At 46.6% G+C, this 22,854-nt stretch overlaps 1 protein-coding gene across 1 annotated transcript in view; it reads left to right on the forward strand.

Moving 5' to 3' along the window:
- sik2 (salt inducible kinase 2) overlaps nucleotides 1-14,986 on the forward strand; it is a 61,449-nt gene extending 46,463 nt beyond the window's left edge. Inside the window, exons 10-15 of the mRNA XM_062960787.1 lie at nucleotides 3,576-3,804; nucleotides 7,985-8,275; nucleotides 8,938-9,110; nucleotides 9,230-9,343; nucleotides 9,647-9,738; nucleotides 11,208-14,986. Of these exons, the coding sequence (XP_062816857.1) occupies nucleotides 3,576-3,804; nucleotides 7,985-8,275; nucleotides 8,938-9,110; nucleotides 9,230-9,343; nucleotides 9,647-9,738; nucleotides 11,208-11,805 (1,497 nt within the window). The 3' untranslated portion in view covers nucleotides 11,806-14,986. The remainder of the gene's footprint in view (nucleotides 1-3,575; nucleotides 3,805-7,984; nucleotides 8,276-8,937; nucleotides 9,111-9,229; nucleotides 9,344-9,646; nucleotides 9,739-11,207) is intronic.
- Nucleotides 14,987-22,854: the final 7,868 nt, after the last annotated feature.

Consider the following 22,854-nt stretch of genomic DNA (forward strand, 5'->3'; position numbering starts at 1 on the left):
GTCGTAAATTACTGTATATACTCGAGTATAAGCCTAGGTTTTCAGCCCTTTTTTGGGCTGAAAGAGCTCCCCTCGACTTATACTCAAGTGAGGATCCTGGCTGGCTTATGTTTGGGTCGGCTTATACTCAAGTATATAGGTAATCAGACTTAGACAGTCTTACCTTATTAAAGTCTTATTATTATTATCATAAATTACAATTTTATTTAAGCATTCAAAAACATTTAACCTATTGATGCCACAAATAAAATAATTTTATTAGTATCTATTTTTATTTTTGAAATTTGCCAGTAGCTGCTGCATTTCCCACCCTCGTCTTATACTCGGGTCAATAGGTTTTCCCAGTTTTGTGATAAAATTAGGTGCCTCGGCTTATATTCGGGTCGGCTTATACTCGAGTATATACGGTAGTTAAATTAGCCTCCCCGCATAAAGCAGTACCTACATTTCCTACTCGACAGGTGCAACTGTCTTTCGGACTGCGTAGGTTAACATCAAGCTAGACTATTAATGGTCGGGAGCTTACTCCGACCCGGGCTGGCTTCGAACTCATGACCTCTTGTCCGTTGTGATTTATTGCAACTGGCTATTACCCAGCTGCACTACAGCCTGGTCCAAAACGAAGCCTGGTCTCCGTCGCAACAGGTGGCTTGTCTTGAGTCACTTTTGTTGACGCTTTCGGCAGGGATGACTTGACCAGCCCCGTCATTAATGTCTCCAAAGCCATGACGCAGCAGTTGTTATGCGGCGCTGGCCACAAAACCGAGCCCGAGTCATCCGCTGCTACAGGTGGAGTTGCCCTAAACCTGTTTTTCTCCTGCGCTCGGCTGTCAAATCCCATATCGCAAGTGGGGCGTATCCCTCCCGGTTATCGCCATGGAGCCCGTGTTCGTTGGCTGGGTTCCGGGTCTTACGGAAACCAGCCGTCAGTCGGAGTCTTTACGTGTACGGACTCGCCACTCCAAATCTGGATAGATTCCCTGTGGCTTTTTTTTTCTCACGGGGCAGGCTATATAACACGCCATCTGTTCAGGCTGGGCTTCCATTGGGAGGGCTTTAGGGACAGGTATTGCATAGCACAGGTATAAGAACATCAGTGTAGATCAGGCATGGGCGAACTTGGACTCTCCAGGTGTTAAGCTTAAGCGGCTGGGAAGGAAAAGGAAAGGGCCTGAGGCTGTTAGGAATGGTGGGAGTTGGAGTCCAAAACACCTGGAGAGTCCAATCGCCTCTCTCAAATGCCACAACCACCGAAGTCAGAAAAGCTTCTTTTCGAGATCAGCACAAGCCCCGAAATCACCGGGACCCTTGGCCCGGCCTCAGCCGCTCCGCAATTAACTAATTTTGAAGCTGATCCCGTGGGACAGATTTCTCAGGGGAGTTCGGGAACGGCGGCCAAAACGGCTGGGAATAAGTCAAGAGCAGCGAGGTCGGTCACCCATCCGCCGGCCAAGAGGGCTGTTTGCTTTCAGCACCACACACACCTGGGACACAGGCTCCTGGGAACCTTTTCCACATGATCCTGGCTGGACAAGAGCACCTTCTGCGGATTAGAGAGAAGCCTTCCCTGTCGTTTGCACCCTGCTTTTTAGTCTCCAAGCGATTTCTTTTAGCTGGACAGTGACCCTGTGCCTGCTCACTTCTCACACCATCAAAACGTTATGTTAGTAAAACATGCAGAAAATCGAGACTGACTTCAATAAATACAACGAACATTAGGGATTACAGTAACAAGATTTTTGTTCCTGCGTTAGAAATGCAGTTTCTTAATTGGTTCTATCATTAAAACATGGGGAAAAGTTTATTAAGCTGCAATTGCTTTTGCGGGAGGGACATCCTGCGGCACATTTTTGCTCCAGTTTTTCAAGGAATATCGCATAGAGTCTCAATTTAACATAGTTTGTGGCAGCCACTAAAATGAAGTTGCTGGAATAGAACAACTACTGAACCTTCAAAGGAAGGACTGCACAATAAACGGGAAATAACACTTTCAAATCAGGAATGGAACATTTTCCAAATTTTGTTACATAATAATATAATAAAACTTTATTTATATACTGCCCTATCTCCTGGATGGGACTCAGGGCAGTTTCCAGTCATAAAAACAACACAAACATTACATAACAACATAATAACACATTATTAAACAAAGTAAAATAATACAATTATAACAATAAATAACACTTACATGACCAGATCAAGGGGACGGGAACCATAGGCAAAGGTAAAGGTTTCCCCGGCATTAAGTCCAGTCGTGTCCGACTCTGAGAGTTGGTTCTCGTCTCCATTTCTAAGCCGAAGAGCCAGCGTTGTCCGCAGACACCTCCAAGGTCCATGACTGCATGGAGTGCCGCTACCTTCCCGCTGGAGCGGTACCTATTGATCTACTCACATTTGCATGTTTTTGAACTGCTAGGTTGACAGAAGCTGGGGCTAACAGCAGGATCTCACCCTACTCCTGGGATTCGAACTGCCGACTTTTCCGTCAGCAAGTTCAGCAGCTTAGCGGTTTAATCCGCTGCGCCACTGGGGCCTTTGTTATTTATTTATTTATTACAGCATTTGTATCCCGCCCTTCTCGCCCAAGAGGGGATTCAGGGTGGCTTACAATAAAAGCACATATATAAAAATAATACAATACATTGCAATTCAATTAAAATTAATTACATTAGACACTCGTAAAAATACACTTATAAATATTCAGATTGTTACATAGTGTGTAATTAGAAATTGGATTCTTTTACTTTTGCCAGGTACAAGTAATCATTATTTATTAATAAGGTGGCACTGGAACAGCTTACTAATCACAACATTACTATTTTCATGGCTTGTGATTGATGCAAAAGCCCAAGAGAGAAGGAAGAGAAGCCAGTGGACTGAAATATGATTTCCCAGAAAAGGAGGAGGATTAGACAGGGAGACCAGGCTGCATCTGAGGTGGGGAAACTTCAGGTGCAGGAAATCTAAAAGAATCCGTGAGAAAGAAGCGCAGAGGAAGGAACCTCAAGGTCAAAGAAATACTTACATGTTTTACAGCCCTTAAATCAGAAAGCGCCTCATTGAGATTTTAAATCAGGCAGCACTGCTGAATAGTAAGGATGTCCAGTTCATGCGTTACTTCCTGGGAGTTTTGATTCATGTTTTAAAAGCCTTGGTTTTTCTGGATTCATGTTCCGTGTTTTGATTTTTGTTTTCCTTGGGTAATGTTCATGATTTGATTCTTGTTTTCCTTGGATAATGCTCATGTTTTGGTTCTTGTTTCCCTGTACCATTTGGATTATTGCCTTTGAACTGTTTGTACTCCCCACCAGCTTGGTTGGGCTTTTCCATATTGACTACCTTTTCTGCAGCCCGCTTTCTGCAAAGGTCACTTCATGGGTGCTTGTTTCTCCTGCGCCTCGCCAGCTCCGCTCTTGACTCTTCAAGAGGCAGATCCACGGTTTGTGGCAGGCTGCTTCAGCTCCGTTCTCAAACGTTTCTGCCTCTCGAAGATCCCACATGTCAATCTGTGTGTGTGTTTGTGTGTTGCTTCACTGAGCCTTGTCTGCTTCCCTCCCCGCTCATCGTGGCGTCAGGTGAACGGCTGCCTGCTGGACCCAGTGCCCCCGATGATGGTCCGGAAGGGCTGCCAGTCCCTGCCGAGCAGCATGATGGAGACCTCCATCGACGAGGGGATCGAGACGGAAGGGGAGACGGAAGAGGACCCGGCACAAGCCTTTGCCGCCCTGCAAGCCACCCGCTGCGGGAAGAGGAGGCACACGCTGGCCGAGGTCACCAACCAGCTGATGGTCATGCCGGGCACAGGTATTTTTATTATTTATTTTATTTACAGTATTTATATTCTGCCCTTCTCACCCCGAAGGGGACTCAGGGCGGATCACAATATGCACACAATTGGCAAACATTCAATGCCATATACACATAGAACAGAGACAGACATAGAGACGTGGTTGTTGTATGTCTTTCGGGCTGTGTGGCCATGTTCCAGAAGTATTCTCTCCTGATGTTTCGCCCACACCTATGGCAGGCATCCTCAGAGGTTGTGAGGCATGGATAAACTAGGCATTAGCGCTGGTTTCCAACTGACAAAGGACTCTTGTCACACCCTGGACTCTCCACAGATATAGATTTTACCTTCCTTGCCTAGTTTATCCATGCCTCACAACCTCTGAGGATGAAGTATAATCAATGTGTTACGAACACACATACATAATTGAAAGCAGAACTCTTATATTCAGGGTTTGTGGGTTCAATGACAACCAGAGTTCATTTTCCACATAGAGGTCTGTATAAATCACTAATTGTAAGTCCAAATCTATCTGTCCAAGTTAGTGAATCCTTTTTTTTTTAATCCAATGTTTTAAATAAATCCAAGGTTTTCCAAATTATACAGTCCTCTATGTGGAACATGAACTCTGGTAGTTCTTTTAGACCAAGCCTGAGCAAATTTTGGTCCTCCAGGTGTTTTGGACTCCAACTCCCACCATTCCTAACAGCCTCAGGCCCTTTCCTTTTCCTCCCCAGCCGCTTAAGCGGCTGGGGAGGAAAAGGAAGGGGCCTGAGGCTGTTAGGAATGGTGGGAGTTGGAGTCCAAAACACCTGGAGGGAGAGCCCAAGTTGGCCCAGGTTTCAAAGGGATAACTTCATGAGTTCTTGATCGGGCAAAGTTTGCCCAGGCCTGGTTTAGACAAGAGTTTTCTCAGCACACTTTCTTTGCTGCAAGTTTAGGAAGCCAACGTTTCAAGGGAAGAGGCAGGAGTAGATTTGCAGACTCGGGCTCTGCTTGACATCCTGCTGAAACGTAGCCGCCGACAAAGAGAAGCCCTCTGTGTGTTTTTATTACCTCCGAACCAACAATGAGTGTGCTTTGCTGCAAGATAAGAAGGCGGGGGTAAATGTACAGATGGCTTCTGCTTGTTTTGCCAAGCGGTCTCATGGCTGCCACGCAAAGACTGGGAAGAGCAAACAGACCAGCCGTCAGCTAATCGAGGGCTTAACAGGACCGGGGGGGGGGGGGGGGGGGAAGGAAATGGAAAAGCCCCTCCGCGAAGAAAAAGGTCTCTCTTGTCGTTCCCGGGCAAATAGGAAAGAGGCGGACGCGGCGTCCTCGCCTGACCCGGGAAACGTCTTGCTTCTCGGAGATAGCGCCATGGATCCGCGGGGGGAATTCCTGGCCGTGACGTGGAAATAAATAAAATCCACTGTGGTGACATGGCAAGCGGTGTTCTGCCAGAATTGTGGTCGGACAGGCCTCCTCCCTGAGATGTTGAGGGACGTAAAGCAACAGAGGAAGCCTGTCGCTTCACCCTGGGTGCATTTGAGATGTTTGAACTCGATCCCTTTGGCTCTTGGTTGGAGGAGAAGTGTCTCCAGGCCATGGGACCACCACAGTCCCACCATTCCCCCCCCCATTTAAAGTTGTTCTTGTACCTAAACCAGTAATGGCCAACCTATGACACGCGTGTCAGCACTGACACGCCTAGCCATTTTTGCCGACACGCTGCCGCATGCAGATTGATTGGATGACGAATGTCTTTTGTGGCCAAATTTGGTGTGATTTGGTCCAGTGGTTTTGTTGTTTAATCCATGGGAATTATGCACATTACACACACACACACATATATATAATTATTTTATTATTATTCTATTATTATTGTAGTATATTATTATATTATTACTATTATATTATTCATTATTCATGACTACACTGAAACTATAATAGAGAGAATTCAGCGTGGAAACTGCAAGAGGTACCGTAGATTGTTGTATATGGAAATAATGGTAGTACAGTAGAGTCTCACTTATCCAACATAAACGGGCCGGCAGAACGTTGGATAAGCGAATATGTTGGATAATAAGGAGAGATTAAGGAGAAGCCTATTCAACATCAAATTAGGTTATGATTTTACAAATTAAGCACCAAAACATCATGTTATACAATAAATTTGACAGAAAAAGTAGTTCAATACTCAGTAATGCTACGTAATAATTACTGTATTTGGAATTTAGCACCAAAATATTACAATGTATTGAAAACATTAACTACAAAAATGTGTTGGATAATCCAGAATGTTGGATAAGCGAATGTTGGATAAGTGAGACTCTACTGTATATATAATTATTTTATTATTATTCTATTATTATTGTAGTATATTATTACCCTGTTTCCCCGAAAATAAGACATCCCCAGAAAATAAGACCTAGTAGAGGTTTTGCTGAATTGCTAAATATAAGGCCTCCCCTGAAAGTAAGACCTAGCAAAGTTTTTGTTTGGAAGCATGCCCGTCAAACAGAACACCAGAGCATGCAGGATCAGTAAATGTCCGTACCATAGAGTGTTGTACATGGAAATAATGGTAGTAACAAGAAATTCTTGATAGGATTCACAGTTTGTTTGGTTATGCTGGTTTGTGATGACAACTACTGTACAGTATATAATAAATGTTCACTTTTTTGTTCAACAATAAATGTGAATTCTTCATGGAAAAATAAGACATCCCCTGAAAATAAGACCTAGTGCATCTTTGGGAGCAAAAATTAATATAAGACACTGTCTTATTTTCGGGGAAACACGGTAGATTGTTGTACCTGGAAATAATGGTAGTAAATAGTTTTTGATTTATTAAATACAGTTATATATTACAATTATATATTTTTGTTATTTAAACTATATATATTGTGAAATTTTGGGGGTTTTTTTTCTCGGAAGTGACACATCAAAATCATGCTAGGTTTTTTGGTGAATTTTGACAAAGCAAGCGCAAAAGCTTGCCCATCATTGACCTAAACTCACACAGGATGCATGGAAACATAAGAAAGGACCTACACCATATTTGTAGAATCCATTAGTATGTCTATTCTTGTTGCCATTCTTCCCAGAATGACAACAGAAGGCGACGTGACCACACTTCCTATTGCCATTTCAGAGGAAAACTGAGATGCTTGGGTTTGCCGGAGATGGGGGTCTATGGGGGGTAATTGTCCTTTTCCCAGCACTCTTCCATTGCCTCTCTCTGTGCCTGGAGCAGTGGTTCTCAACCTTCCTAATGCCACGACCCCTTAATACAGTTTCTCATGTTGTGGTGACCTCCAGCCATAACATTATTTCCGTTACTACGTCATAACTGTCATTTTGATATTTCTATGAATCGTAATGTAAATATCTGATATGCAGGATGTATTTTCATTCACTGGACCATACTTGGCACAAATACGCCCAAATTTGAATACTGGTGGCATTAGGGGGGGGGGTTGATTTTGTTATTTGGGAGTTGTAGTTGCTGGGATTTATAGTTCACCTATAATCAAAGAGTATTCTTAGCTCCATCAACGAAGGAATTGAACTGAACTTGGCACAAAGAACTCCCATGACCAACAAAAAATATTGGAAGGATTTGGTGGGCATTGACATTGAATTTAGGAATTGTAGTATTTATAATGTGTTTTATGAATACTAGTGTAATTTAATAATAATTTTAAACTGATTTATTGTGCACTGTACAATTTTTATATATGTGTTTTTTGGAAGCCGCCCTGAGTCCCCTGTTGGGTGAGAAGGGCGGGATATAAATATTGTAATAAATAAATAGTTCGCCTACATCCAGAGAGTACTGGGGACTCAAACTATGATGGATCTGGACCAAACTTGGCACGAATACTCAATATGCCCAAATTTGAACACTGGTGGAGTTTGGGGAAAATAGACCTTGACATTTGGGAGTTGTAGTTGGTATGATGTATAGTTCACCTACAAAGGGGTTCCCAAGACCATCAGAAATATGTGTTTTCTGATGGTCTTTGGAAACCCTTTTGACACCCCCTAGGAATTCTGACCCCCAGGTTGAGTAACGCTGGCCTAGAGTCCTAAATATTTGTTAAATGTTTGGACACTTTCATGTTAAGCTTCTCTCTCATCAGTCGGTCAGTAGACAGGGCTTCTGTCCCAGGTGGACTTCCATGCGTGTTCTTTTCTGGGTTTCTCCAGGGAAGGTCTTCTCCGTGGAGGAGAACCCATCCTTGAGCAGCGTGGACTCCGAGTACGACATGGGCTCCATCCAGAGGGACCTCAACTTCCTGGAAGACGGCCCCGCCTTGAAGGAAGTGGTCCTGGCCAACCCGCCGGCTCCTCGGATGACGCCGCCGCTGCCCTTCATTGGCCTGAGACCCGCCAACCCCGCCATGCAGGCCCTGGCCCCCCACAAGCGAGAGGCCCACAACCGCTCCCCTGTCAGCTTCCGAGAGGGACGCCGGGCGTCCGACACGTCCCTGACACAAGGTACGGCGGGGCATTGAGCAAGAAGAGTGTGCCGTTTCAGGCGCCCTGGATACGATTTGTAGCCTGGTTGCTGTACCAAATTCTTATTTCATGGGGTGATGCTTTATCATAGGCCTGTGGTTGCATTTGTCCACCTGGGTACTGCTTTCCTCCATATATTTCTTGTGACTGGGGGGAAATTTGGTTTGTTTGTGACTTTCCGCACAAATATTCAGGGCAGCTTACAACAGTCAGCAATTATATTGCCCAAAATACATTCAATAAAACAGTAACAGAATCCATAAACAATAAAACATTACCGCATTAATTAAAACTCTAATTAAACTCTATTAAACCATGAATTATAAAATTTAAAATGCATATATAGTTAAGTTCGTCCACTAACACCTTTGCATACGCCTTGATTCACGTCATATCGACCTCAGATGTTACTCCTTGAACGCTTGAGTACATAGCCATGTCTTCATTCCTTTCCTGAAACCTAGGAGAGTTGGAGCTTGTCGAACATTACTGGGGAGGGTAAAAATATTGTGCCTATATACATGTGCTGATTACATATACCATAACCTAAGGATTTGCAACAGGGCTTTACTTTCACAGTCGGGAAAGACACCAGGATAGCTTTCGTTCTTAAGAAATCGCTTTGGTTGTTCCTGACCCAGGAATCGTAGCGTTTCGGCAGCACCTCCAGCACCTGGCGAGAACCAAAGGGATCCTGGAGCTGAATAAAGTCCAGCTGTTTTACGAACAGATGAGGGCCGAAGACGCGCCGGCCTTGGGGGGCCCTTCTCCTCAGCTTCAGGACCTTCAGGACCTCAGGAGTGCTCCACAGCAGGTACGGGGTGTGCCGTATTGTTCGTTGTGAAGCCTCACAAGGCCCTGGAGCTGCGTGTTCACTGTTTTCCTCCATTTCTGTCTCCTTCTCTCTATCTCTCTCTCGTTCCTGTTTCCAAGGAGGAGGCTTCCCAGCCACCGGATGCCACCGGGGCCTTCCCAAACGGCTTGCACCCACAGCTGCTCTCGAGGCGGCAGAGCTTAGAAACACAGTATTTGCAGCACAGGCTCCAGGTACGGCGGCTCCTCCCCAAGCAGCCATCCCGTCTCTTTCTCTCTCTCCATTGTGCGTCAGTGTGCACAGTTGTTGTAGCGATGGCCATGTTTGGCAGTCTGAGTGTAAACAAAGGAGAGAAGAAAATGTAGCATTGTGGTGCCTTTCAGGCTATGCGGTTTATGCAATGGGCCCTGGTCCATATAAAGCTGAAACAAACTGTTTTGTAAAAATACCACAGGGCTGTTTGTTTCCCCCTTTGAGAGACGTAGCGCTCTTTGTATGCAGTGACCGTGCAACCGTTCTTTTCCTCTTTGCTCCAGAAGCCCAACCTGCTTTCCAAAGCTCAAAATGCCTGCCAGGTGTTTTGCAAGGAGTTGCCCCGGAGCCTGGAGCAGCAGTTACAGGAGCACAGGTGAGCGGGGAGCGGGGGTCTCGGGAAAGGGGTCCCTTGGAAACATGGCAACAGGAGGAAGCCTTGGGACGGGCAAAGAGAACAGAGTCCCCTTGGGGTGACTTCCAAGAAGGAAAAAGCATTCAAAAACAGTAAAGCACCAACAACAGCAGTAGTAGCAGCAGCAGTTCGGCAGATTGGAAGCTTCTGTGCCAGCAGTAGAGCGATTGAGATTTAAGGAACACACGAACAGTCAAGCTTAAAAAGTTACCAAAGACTTTATTCAAAGAACTATATAAACAGATAGGAAAGTTGACACTGGGCCTCACTATCTCACAGCAGACATCTTGCCTCTCTCCATGCTCACAGGAGATGAACAAAAGAGGAATAAAATGGAGGGCTCAGGGGTTTGCCATGTGCTCAGAAAAGTTGCCGTGTCCCTGAGAAGGTGATAGGAAAGGAGAACAGAGTGACAGGCAGGCAGACAAGCCAATGGAGGAAGGGCTTTCCCTGCCTGCTGACTCATCTGCCTTGATGAGGACTACAACCTTGTGCAGGATGGGGTTGAGTTCCAACAAGTAGTGCCAGCAGCTAGCAAGAGCAACCTAGAACAACAAAACAGCAGTGGCAGTAAGACATAGGCCAGGTAGCCCAAGCCAGGCCCCTCCTAGCCCCCAGGCAGGCAGATTCATGGGCCAAGGCAGTCTTTCATTGATAAGCATCTGCCATCGAAGTTCATGGACCAGGCCTGCCCACCTCCTCCGCTCCAGATACAACTCCTTTACTTTGATCCCTTGGATTACGACTGCCATGCCTTGGGTCGGTGGGAAGAACCTCCCTTGCGGAGAATGTGGGGGGGAAGCGGGTTCAGGCTGGGCTGACACGATGCAGATGTGCAGATGAAGGCATGTTTAGTCTGCCCCAGTGCTCAGAAGGAAGGAAGGAAAGAGAAGAAAAGTACTTTTGAAAAGGGCTGGCACAGGGAGGCGGGCGGGGGTTCTGCTCTGGGTCAGCGGACAGCATCAAGTCAGACAGAAATGCCTTTTGCACCCACTTGCTTCCAGACCATTCCCTGCGGAGCGGGGCAAGGGTTGTTACAGGGAGGATAACGCAAAACGGGAAGAGCACTGGCTTGTAGATTTCTGGGTCTCTCTCTCCACTCGGAGCTCCAGTGGCAAAGTGTGTTAAGGTACTGAGCTGCTGAACTTGCAGACCGAAAGGTCCCAGGTTCAAACCCCGGGAGCGGAGTGAGTGCCCGCTGTTGCTCCAGCTCCTGCCAACCTAGCAGTTCGAAAACATGCCAATGTGAGTAGATCAATAGGTACTGCTCCGGCGGGAAGGTAACGGCGCTCCATGCAGTCATGACCTTGGAGGTGTCTACGGACAACGCCGGCTCTTCGGCTTAGAAATGGAGATGAGCACCAACCCCCAGAGTCAGACATGACTGGACTTAATGTCAGGGAAAATCTTTACTTTCTCTCTCCACTCAGGCTCCACCAGAAGCGCCTGTTCCTGCAGAAGCAGTCCCAGCTGCAGGCCTACTTCAACCAGATGCAGATAGCGGAGAGTTCGTACCCGGGGCCCAGCCAGCTGCCGCTCCCTTGCCCCGAGGACCCTCCGGCCCCGACTCCGGCCCCTTTCGGCCTGGTGCCGCAGCCCCTGAGCCCCCTCCTGGAGCCCTCCGTGGAACAAATGCAATACGACCCTTTCCTCGGCCAGTACGCAAAGCTGCAGCCGCTGGAGCACCAGCCCCCCTCGCCCCCGATCCACGGCGCACCCCAGCTGCCCATGCAGCAGCCCCCACCCCAGCATCAGCCACAGCAGCAGCATTACCCTCCTCCTCCTTACCAAACGTGCGACTTGCCACAAGTGTGCCCTGCGCCGGAGCCCGACTACGCCAGCCAGCACCAGTATCCCCAGCAGAGCGCCACTGTAGCAATGGGCGACGGCGCCCAGAGGAGCTCCGAACCGCCCGGGTCCCAGTCCGGCTACGAGGCGTTAGGTCTGGCGGAGCTGCCGGCCCTCTTCGATTGTGAGATGATGGAGACCGTCGACCCTCAGCACAGCGGCTACGTTTTGGTGAACTAGAAAGAGAAGGCGTCGCTGGGCTGTTCTCGGAAGAAGGTGGAAGCGAAAGACCAGAGACGTGGGTGGGTTTCCCTGTGCGCCCTTTCCTTTAAACACGTGTCGGCTTCATACCCAGGCCTTGCCCTGAATGGACAACTAGACAGGCCCTTCTCTCATTGGTACTAGCAGGGGATGCCGGAGGAGAGCGGTTCTGCACTTTCAAGGGAAGGAGAGGAAGGTCTCGGAAGGGAAAGAGGCATCGCGCTTCAAGGAAGGAAGGAAGAATACATCTTTGGTATTCTCTTTGACGTGGAAGCATAGATATGGGACATACCGTATGTCTTGGCAATAAAAGCAATACATTTACCCCACTTGGACCTGGACAAAGGTGTGGGGCTGACACTAAGGCGAATCAGGAACGGAGATGTGGACTGACTTGTCTCTGAGCCGCTTGAGTCAGGCTCCGTTGCTTTCTTATCTTGGCTGGTGACTCTTAGGCCCGTCTTGATGCCCTCTTTGACACCCAGGGCCACCCATCATTCCAGGATTTCCAGCACACTAAAATGGATTTGGGAGATGGCCCAAAGACCAGCGAGATCAGAGAAGCAAGGGGAAGGGGCCGGAGGGAAGGGAAAGCGGATCACTGGAGAAGTCGTCATAAGCTGCCCTCTTGCTTTCCCCTCCTTTTTCAAACGAAGCCGCTCTCCTGGGATCGCTGGTGGCTTCGTAGGCTTTGTATATTTGGACAACTCTTTAGGGATGTAGCAATTTAAGGACAACACAAAACGAGCTTATCAGAAAACCCATGTGAAGTGATAGTGCCGTGCCTTTTTTTTTTTGGGTTCTTTTCAAGACTCTTACTAACCTTTCCCCTTCCCTACTTCTTTCCTCCCGAGTAGAAAAATGCCCCGTTTTGTGTCCGCGCTGAGGCCAAAGTCCCTTCAGAGCCCACGTTCCACCTTTTCCTGGAGCGGTTCTGAGCCGTTCCTCTATATATCCGAAACGTTAAGAAGTATTACAGCAATATCTAGGAATATCAATAACTGTTGGGTTTGCTAACCTCTTCCAACAGCCAATCTGCTCTGCCAAGCCCTTTGTTGACCACAGATCCATAGGAAGAAGACAGTCCCTCGACCGCCTTGCGCGGAAGGAAGTCTTTGTCGGCCTCTGTTACTCTCTCTCTCTTTCTCTCTCGCCAATTGCTGTTGACAGTGTTAAGGGACGGCACTGGTGCTCTGGAGCAGATACAGAATCAAGCACAACACAGATTGGTTTAAGCACAAAGATCCGTGGACTTGCAGGGTTGATTCGGAGCAGTGAGGGATTCAGTCTGTTTCTTCTACTCCAAGTTGTAAATGTGACAGCAGAGCAATTGCAGAGGAGCCTTGACGCAGCCGCTGCCTGTTCTGGAGATGAGGGGAAACACACCACGTTCCAAGGGAAGGACTAGTTGGACCTGTGACCTCCAAACTCCCGAATCAGATGGTTTGGACTTCATCTCCCAGAATTCCTGATAGTTGGCCATGAAGTCCAAAACCCATGGAGGATCCAAGTTTGGGAACCACAGATCTAGACCAGAGCTTCTTCAAACTATAGCTCGGGACCCAAATGGGGTTGCCATAACCATATTCCTTTCTCTCTCTCTTGCCATCTCCTCTCTCTGCTTCCACCTCTCTCGAGTGTCTCTACTTTCTCCCTCTCACATCTGTCCTCTCTTTCTCTCTCTCGCACTCATCTCTCTCTTTCTCTCTCCTCTATACACTTGAAGTTGTGTAAACATGTCTCGGGTAAAAGGTGGTTGCAAGTTTTAAAAAAGCATAAGAAGCTCTGATGTAGATCAGCCCAGACTTGGCACCAAACCCATTTCTCAGCAGAGTACATTTTACTGAACCCTCAACTTAGAGTCCTCCTCCTACCCAAGTCCCTTCCGCACCCCATGGTTCTAGCGCTTTGATTCCACTTTGACTGCCTTGGCTGCGGGTTGGTGTTGCAGGGAGCTCGCAGGGCTCTCCGGCAGAGATTTCTGCATACCTCATGACATGATGGGAGATTCCATGGAATGGATCCACGGCAGTTAAAGCGGAATAGAAAGGCTGGCCTTATTCGTCAGAATGGGGAAGGAAGTCCAGCTGTCCCTACAGACGTGTTCTGTGCTACAAATCCAAAACCCATGGGCCCTTTTTAGTCCTTGGCAAGGTATCCTTGCACCCAGATCATCAGAGCCCCTCAGCTTATACTTGCCAGACAAACAGCAGGCAAAGAACAGCCATGGGTTGTGAGAGTCAAGAGCATGGAATATTTTTGCCACGTTTTGGAGATCATCTCGGGTCCAAAATAGGAAGCAACTAAACGTTGCCCCCCAAAAAGTCTCTCTTGGACCTAAAATAGTCAAGGGATGCCTCCGGAACATGGCGAAAACGCCCCACGCATCTCTAAAGAGCATCATGGGGCCACAAAATAGGTTTTGAAGAGATCTGGAAGGAGTTTTAGGGTTCCTTGGGGGGCCCGATGCAACTCTCAACCATAGATCCTAGATGATGGGAGGCATCTGGTAGGTCTTGCAACACCAACCCGGTTCTCTTTCAAGCCTCCCAAGCAGTGCGGAGAGCGAATGCTCCAAGTTGGAAGGATGCCCATCTCCAACAACAATGCTCTTCCTTGGCAGACGTGTGAGCAGTCCTCTCTTTGGTCCGGTGAGTCTTGAGAGAAGAGAAGGTTTGTCTCGAGAAGAAGGGCCTGAATGCCAGCGGAGCAGCATTCAAGGGCAGAGAGGGGATCTCATTGGTTTCTGAATGTACAAACTAGACGAGTTCCCCCTTCCACTCCCTTTCCAACGCCGTGCCCATTTGGTGTTACTTCTCTTACCGTAATAGGGAGCAAAACCCGGGTTCCTCGGCCCCCCTTGAAGGACTGCCTTTCCCTCCTCGGCCTTTTTGCTGCTCCGCAGTAGCTGCTTCTGTCGTGTCTGCCGCGTCCGTCGTTATAGGATCTGTGTCTACTACTGTATAACAACTACTAGCTTTATGAGTTCTTAATACAGGTTCCTTTGGAGAGACTTTGGTGAGAGGGTGAGTGTGCGGGAGGGGCGATGAAACAACCATTTTTTTTCTTCTTTCCCCCTCCCCAATCTGGAGACAAGTGCAATATGTGTGTGTGGTACGTTCTTTAATGTATTTTTTTAAAATAAAAAGAGTTGAAAGGGTTTGAGTCTCGGCTTTTGCGAGCATCTGTTCGGAGGCATCCGCCTGTCAGGTTGACGACACAGTCGGGTTGCCGGACTCTGTAAAAGCAATGACGGTGTCTTGATGCACAATAAAGAACGTGGACCTTCGTTTTTAAAGAAATGTTTGGTGAGCTTGGAGCGGCATCCTCGACCGTTGATGTATGAAGCACAAACAAGCCAAGCTTCTGTGGCCTCATTTGCTCAGGTGAGTCTCAGAAATGTTTTTGAAAGTCACCTGTGTGTTTGGGAAGAGTTTCTGCTCCGGTTCACTCGTATTTCCCAAAGGACACGAGAGCAACGAATGCAAAGGGAGATTCCTATAGCTTCGGCCATTTCTGCTCCAAGCTTCCTTCATTTGCAGAGTGGCCTCAAATTGCCAAAAAAAAAAAAACCCTTTTCAGGATTGGCTTTGACTTCCTCTCCTGTAGTCACCGTGATCTCTTCCATAAAGGGGTTTCTTTTGGGAATGAAGACATTGGCTCACGGATGCATTTGCTCATCAGATTTCACTAGCCATGTCTTCTGATTATCTTCCGCCTTCTCCATCAAGCCGGGCTCTTTGCGGCACTGAAAAACAAATCTGAATAAAATTATCTCTCTTTCCCTAATGAACCTGTGGAATTAATTTGCAACCTCTCCTTATCAACCAAGTTGAATTATTCATATCCTGGCAGGAGGCAGGTATTGGAAAAAAGGGGGGACGGGCTCCGGGGACCTGGGAAGACGTTCTTTATTTCCACGATTCTTTCCTCAAACGTCGACACTGGTGTGTTGCCTTTGTGGTCAATTCCAACGATGATTCTATGGTATGGATTCTCCTTTCAGTGCAAAGAACTCTGCACACAAACCCTCTGGTTTGGCGTATAAGACTTTTTAATGTTCTCTCTTCTCCGCAAAGCTGAGCAGGCATCCAGAGCGGAGAGCAGAATAACAATAAAAATGTGAAAACATCCCCCTTTTGTCAACGCGGCCTAGAAAAGCGACACTTGCCAAAGTTCGGCTGTGTTTCCCAATCGTGGAGTCTGTTGTCCTCACATTCCATGTCTTCAGCATTGCAGATGTAGGTGTATCTATTTCCTTCTTTCTTTAGCTCTCAGAAGCATCTTTGCTGCACGCCTCCCAAAAGTTTCTAACCAAAATACTATGCTGTTTGATGGCCACAACTTGCAATTCAGGCTGACTTTTTTCTGGTGAATCAGAGACCTCCGAATCCTCATTGTCCACAGCTCCGCTGAGGTCTTGCATACACATGGCTTTTATTGAATAAGTCTATTAGAATGCAGCCTTTTTGTGGCATGGCCAAGGTATGATGGCTTCAGTTGAGCCGTCTTGGCTTCTTGGGAGAGGCGAGGCTTGATGTGTTTTGTCCCATTTGTGTCCCACAAATTGCTTTTGCGAGGGAGGGTTAAGTCACCCATCTCCCTTCCTCTTCCTGCCCTTTTCTTGGACCGATTTCTCTCCCAATGGAAGTCCAACAAGTGGCAATCACCTAGGCAGATGTGTCAGCATGGCAACGGCTCCAAGGAGACACGAGGCGGCTGCCTCGTGGTGCGGATGCCAAAGCTTCGCCGTCCCTTGGCCTGCGGTCACCTTGAGCGAGAGGCAACGGCGGACTTCTCTGTCTCATTACGATTCCAGCAACGGCTTTGACGAGGCTGAATAATGCATGGCTTTCTCGCTCTCTCTTTCTCTTCTTGCTCAGCAGCATGAATCCATCTTCAGCTGGGCACAGACAGGAAGCCAAAGAAACTGGTCCGGCTTTTATGTTAACTCTCCAGTGGAAGCAGGTGCATCCATACTGTAAAAGGCATGCCATGGATGAATGCAATGGGATCCCTGGAATTGTAATTTTGCAATGCACCAACACTGGCGCAGAGAAGGTGAAGGACATTATGAAACTATAACTCCTAGCATCCCATAGCATTGTGCTGGCAAGACTGCTGACCTGAAGGATGGGTTGCTGACCTGAAGGTTGCCGGTTTGAATTTCGGGAGTGTGGATGAGCCCTGTCTGTCGGCTGCAGCTTTCTATGTGGGGACATGAGAGAAGCCTCCCACAAGGATAATAAAACATCCAAACAATGTCCCCTGGGCAATGTTCTTGCAGATGGCCAATTCTCTCACACTGGAAGAAATAGTTTCTCAAGTTGCTCCTGACACGGAAAAAAAATAGCATTGAGCCAAGTGGTGCCAAAAACTGCTGTAATTCTGTGGTGGAAATGCACTCTCAGTCACGGCCACAACACTGACACCGAGCAACTGAAATGTTCAGTCTATTGGCCCAGAGAAGCTTAACAACAACCTTGTAAGGCAGGCCTCAGTGTTTTGCCTGTAAAATGGGAATAAGTTATAACTCTGGAGCTGATATTTCAAGAGGGAGCCTTGTGCTGGCTTCCCTGTGGCCACGGAATCAGAACATCCAGCCGGTCTTCCTTTCCTCTTTTGCAGCTGGATCCAAGATGCCATGCGCAGCCGCTGCATCCTGCCAGATTCACATTGACATCAGCAGTTGCCGAGGAAACGGTCCTTCCTGCTTTCCTCTCCGTTTATTTCAAATTTCGGGAAAATACACACTCAAAGCAAACATTGCCTGCCTGCCTTCCCTCCTTTCTGCTTTCCTTCCTTCCTTCTTTTCCTGCCTTCCTCAAAGAAGTCAAATCAACTTTACAGATCTTTCCTCTGAAAGAGCCCATCTCAGGCCTTTTACGTCCATCCCGCCTTGGCCAGGACTTTTCCCCGGGTTCTTTTTTTCCATTTCTGATGTTGCATCCGTGCCATTCCTTGAAAACAAAGCAAGGGATTCAAAGGATTTATTTTTTTGAGTGCTGGGATTCTTTCTTTTGCAAAATATGATGATGAATGAACATACCCAGTCATGTTTTCAGCCTCTCCCTGTTCCTCCTGTTCTGCCCACCCGTTGCCCTTCAAAGCCCTTTTCCTCCCAACCCCACTTCCCTTTATCAGCTATTTATTTATTCTTGCTCCAGTTCAAAGTCCAAAACCTCCCGTGCTGGGTTTTGTTAATATTTTTCTCGAAAAACAAGCACATTTCTTTTTGATCTCTGGCCAATGAGACTTGGCTGAGAGTTCGTTTTGTGACAAAACTAAAAAGTTTGGGTTCTGGCCCCATAGTTGCTTGAGAGGTGAAGCAAAGGGTGGGCTATTTTGTCCTTTCCTTTTGCTATACTTGCATCTGTTGTCATTCATTTTGCTTTGTTTTGAAAGGACGATCAGAAGAATGAAGATGGATAAGAGAGCAGGGAAGTAAAGAAGGATTGGATGTGCAATAATTATTGGTGGATAGCAAAGAACTCTTGACATTTTAAGGCATAATAACAACCAACAATAATAACAATGGGTGATTTGTTGTAAATGATTTTCAAATGAAGAGGTAACATTCAGGGTCTTCCCAAAAAAAGTCAATGCTTGGGGTGAGATTTCTGAAAAATCTAGCAATTCTGGAAATAGTGGAGCTTCTTTGTTCCCAAAACCGGTGCACCCATGGAAGATGAAATGGCCCGTTTCATACCGCAAGAAAGCAGGAAAGCCAAAGCAGTTCATTTTAACTGTATGAAGAAAACGTCAATCAGCTTTTACAAAATTTAGATATATTCTTGATTGGGATGCTTATTCTCTCAAACTGACTCAGGTCTCTTTGAATACATTCTAGTGCTCCCTGAGGCAAAACAGGATTCTTTCTGAAAGAGAAATGAAGTTGAACTTCTCCTGAAACCTAATTAGGACTCAATAAACATATACTGATCAATTATACTAGTATTCTTCCCATTTGTCAGCCTGTATCTCACTTTGCTTTATTATGTGTAGAACTTGATCTCATGCAGACAGCTAATCCAATCCAATATGTCATTTCCAATTTATAAATTTAGAAGAACATTTTTTTTAAAATCCCAATTGGTTTGATTCCATTTTCACGTGGGCTACCAGGACCTTGGCTCTGCTTGCTCCTCGGCTGAGAATTTGAAAAGAAAACAAATCCCTGGGCCGAAGCCAAAACCAACCCGGAATCAATGGGAGAAGCTCCACGGCCGCATTCCTCTCGGTCACAAGGCGCAGTGCGGTGACGCAAGGGTTTCTGTTGACACACAGAAGAGGCTGCCTGAGGTCAAGTCCTCTCGTCTGCGAGCAGGAAACAGACCGGCCTCTTTGGGTGCTTGAAACATGCGTCTTTCTTGGCAGAATCCTGCCTCTTTGTCCAGAAGCTCAGGCCAACTAAATGGTGGGTTTGGAGAAGCCAAAGGAGGAGAAGCGTCACCAATCAGACAAAGCTTTCCAAGATCAACACTGGCAAGGAGGGCTCCTGTACCTTCAAGGGCTGTGCAGAAGTCGCTTTGAGTCTCTTTTGTATTGTATTAATAATTATGATGATGTAGACGTCGCAACCAGATAGTAAGCAATAGAGATGTGCATGGTATTTTTTTCATCTGTTTCATTCACCTATCTATTTAGTATTGTCCATCAGGATGCACGAAACGCAAGATGCCATTTTCGGATGAAACAAAAGGCGACACGAAAGAGAAAGCTGCACAGTGACGTGCTTGCTTCTATTTCCTTTTGTTTCAGGCTTTGTAACAATAAGCAGGTACCAACAGAGGTCTGCTTTGCTTTCACATGACATCTGATGTGTACCAAAGGGTGTTAATAATAATAACAATAATAATAATATAAATAATAATATAAATAATAATAGTTATGCTGGTATCCTATGCTGAGTCTGAGGAGTGCTTCCCCATGACATCTGATGTGTACCAAAGGGTGTTTATAATAATATTATTAATATTAATAACAATAGTTACTCTGGGACCCTAAGCTGAGTCTGAGAGAGGAGTGCTTCCCCATGACATCTGATGTGTACCAAAGAGTGTTAATAGTAATAATATTAATATTAATAACAATAGTTATGCTGGGATCCTAAGCTGAGTCTGGGAGAGGAGTGCTTACCCATGACATCTGATGTGTACCAAAGGGTGTTAATAATAATAATAATAATAATAATAATAATAATAATAATAATAATAATATAAATAATAATATAAATAATAATAGTTATGCTGGTATCCTATGCTGAGTCTGAGGAGTGCTTCCCCATGACATCTGATGTGTACCAAAGGGTGTTTATAATAATATTATTAATATTAATAACAATAGTTACTCTGGGACCCTAAGCTGAGTCTGAGAGAGGAGTGCTTCCCCATGACATCTGATGTGTACCAATGGTGTTAATAATAATAATAATAATAATAATAACAACAACAACAACAACAATAGTTATGCTGGGACCCTAAGCTGAGTCTGAGAGAGGAGTGCTTCACCCATGACATCTGATGTGTACCAATGGTGTTAATAATAATAATATTAATAACAATAGTTATGCTGAGAACCTAAGCTGAGTCTGAGAGAGGAGTGCTTCACCCATGATATCTGATGTGTACTAATGGGTGTTAATATTAATAACAATAGTTACTCTGGGAACCTAAGCGGAGTCTGAGAGAGGAGTGCTTCCCTGTGACATCTAATGTGTACCAAAGGGTGTTAATAATAATAATAATAATAATAATAATAATAATAATAATAATAACAACAACAATAGTTATGCTGGGATCCTAACCTTTACCTTAAGGGTCACTTGGAGAGACAAAAAATCTTGGCTCCGTTATCAGGGAATTAATCTGATACAGCCAGGCTTCGGAACTGCGTTCATCGCAAACTATGCCCACGAGATAAAAGGTCAGTTCTGCGTTGCAAAACAGATGTGGACCAATACTGGCAAGAGACAAGGCCCAGAAGGTTGGCGGCTTCCAGCTGAAGGAGTCCCATGGATCCGACTGCCTCTTTTCCTCTCCGCTCTCCCCTTCTGTCAAGCGCTGTGACAAAAAATAACCGATATTTATAAGCCAATCTTGTCTTGAGGCAGCAGTTTCCCGGTCTAATAATAGTCCCTGAGCTTGTTGACGGCATGATTCATGCGGCGTTGCATAAACCGGCCGGGGATGTCGTGACTCTCAAAGCGCCGGGCTGCACACGGACAAAGGCCCGCCGGGTTCCTCCTGTGCGGTGAGCAGATGGATGGGCAGTATTGACCTCCAAATGCAGAGATTCTTCTGAAAGGAGACTCAGCATTGTGTGGCAAGGCTTCCATTGTCTTCTGAGCAGCAACCGAAAGGCAACTCCTGTCCTTGAGCGGCTTGCCTTCCTCTGAAAATGCAAGGGATTAAAGTGCCAGCGGATGAATGAAGCGGCTGAGGGGGAAAAAGAAGCATGGGCTCTCCCTCCAGGTGTTTTGGACTCCAACTCCCACCATCCCTAACATTACTTACTTAGGCGATCCCTCGTAGCTCGACGATTGTCTTCCATCCTTGGTGTCTTGGGTGTGTGTTCTTAGGTGGCTGAAGAGACCTATTCTTGATCCGCATATTCTCCCGCAGTGAGGACATCGGTTTCCAGACGGTCGGGGTTAGTTTGACGCTCCTTCCTCTTGGCACGTTTCTCCCTTAAGCCCTCTGTTCGTACCTCTTCGAACTCCACAGCACTGCTGGTCACAGCTGACCTCCAATTAGAGCGCTCAAGGGCCAGGGCTTCCCAGTTCTCAGTGTCTATGCCACATTTTCTGAGTCCATCTTTAAATCTCTTTTCCTGCCCACCAATATTCCATTTCCCATTCTTGAGTTTGGAGTAGAGTAGCTGCTTTGGGAGATGGTGATCTTTGGGCATTCGGACAACGTGGCCAGTCCAGCGGAGTTGATGGAGTAGGAGCATCGCTTCAATGCTGGTGGTCTTTGCTTCTTCCAGCATGCTGACATTTGTCCGCCTGTCTTCCCAAGAGATTTGCAGGATTTTCCTGAGGCAACGCTGATGGAAACACTCCAGATTTGGTGTGACGTCTGTAGACCGTCCACGTTTCGCAGGCGTAGAGCAGGGTTGGGAGGGGAATGGCTTTGTAAACAAGCACCTTGGTCTCTCTACAGATGTCCCAGTCATCAAACACTCTCTGCTTCATTCGGAAAAATGCTGCACTCGCAGAGCTCAGGCGGTGCTGTATTTCAGTGTCATCTGTAGACCATCCACGTTTCGCAGGCGTAGAGCAGGGTTGGGAGGACAATGGCTTTGTAAACAAGCACCTTGGTCTCTCTACGGATGTCCCGGTCATCAAACACTCTCTGCTTCATTTGGAAAAATGCTGCACTCGCAGAGCTCAGGCGGTGTTGTATTTCAGTGTCGATGTTGACTTTTGTGGAGAGGTGGCTGCCAAGGGAGCGGAAATGGTCAACGTTTTCTAATGTTACACCGTTAAGTTTGCAAAAGGATTAGCTGGTGCCTGTTGGAAGAGCACTTTGGTTTTCTCGATGTTCAGTGAGAGGCCGAGCTTCTCGTATGCTTCTGCGAAGGTGTTTAGAGTGGCTTGTAGGTCTTCTTCTGAATGCGCACAGACTACGTTGTCATCAGCATATTGGAGTTCTATAACAGATGTTGTGGTGACCTTGGTTTTGGCTCTCAGTCTGTTGAGGTTAAATAGCTTGCCATGATTTCCACTCCGGTGGGAAGCTTCCCATCAACAAGGTGAAGTATCATAGCGATGAAGATGGAAAATAAGGTTAGGGGCAATAACACATCCCTGCTTGACACCCGATTCCACCTTAAATGGGTCACTTTGGGAGCCGTTGCTGTCCAAGACTGTTGCCATCATGTCATCATGGAGGAGCCTCGGGCCCGACCAAGAACTCATGAAGTCATCCCTTGGACACCTGGGCCAACGTGGGGTCTCCCTCCAGGTGTTTTGGACTCCAACTCCCACCATTCCTAACAGCCTCGGGCCCTTTCCTTTTCCTCCCC

Source organism: Anolis carolinensis, unplaced genomic scaffold (genome assembly GCF_035594765.1).
Source record: "Anolis carolinensis isolate JA03-04 unplaced genomic scaffold, rAnoCar3.1.pri scaffold_8, whole genome shotgun sequence".
In the NCBI taxonomy this organism is placed as follows: domain Eukaryota; kingdom Metazoa; phylum Chordata; class Lepidosauria; order Squamata; family Dactyloidae; genus Anolis; species Anolis carolinensis.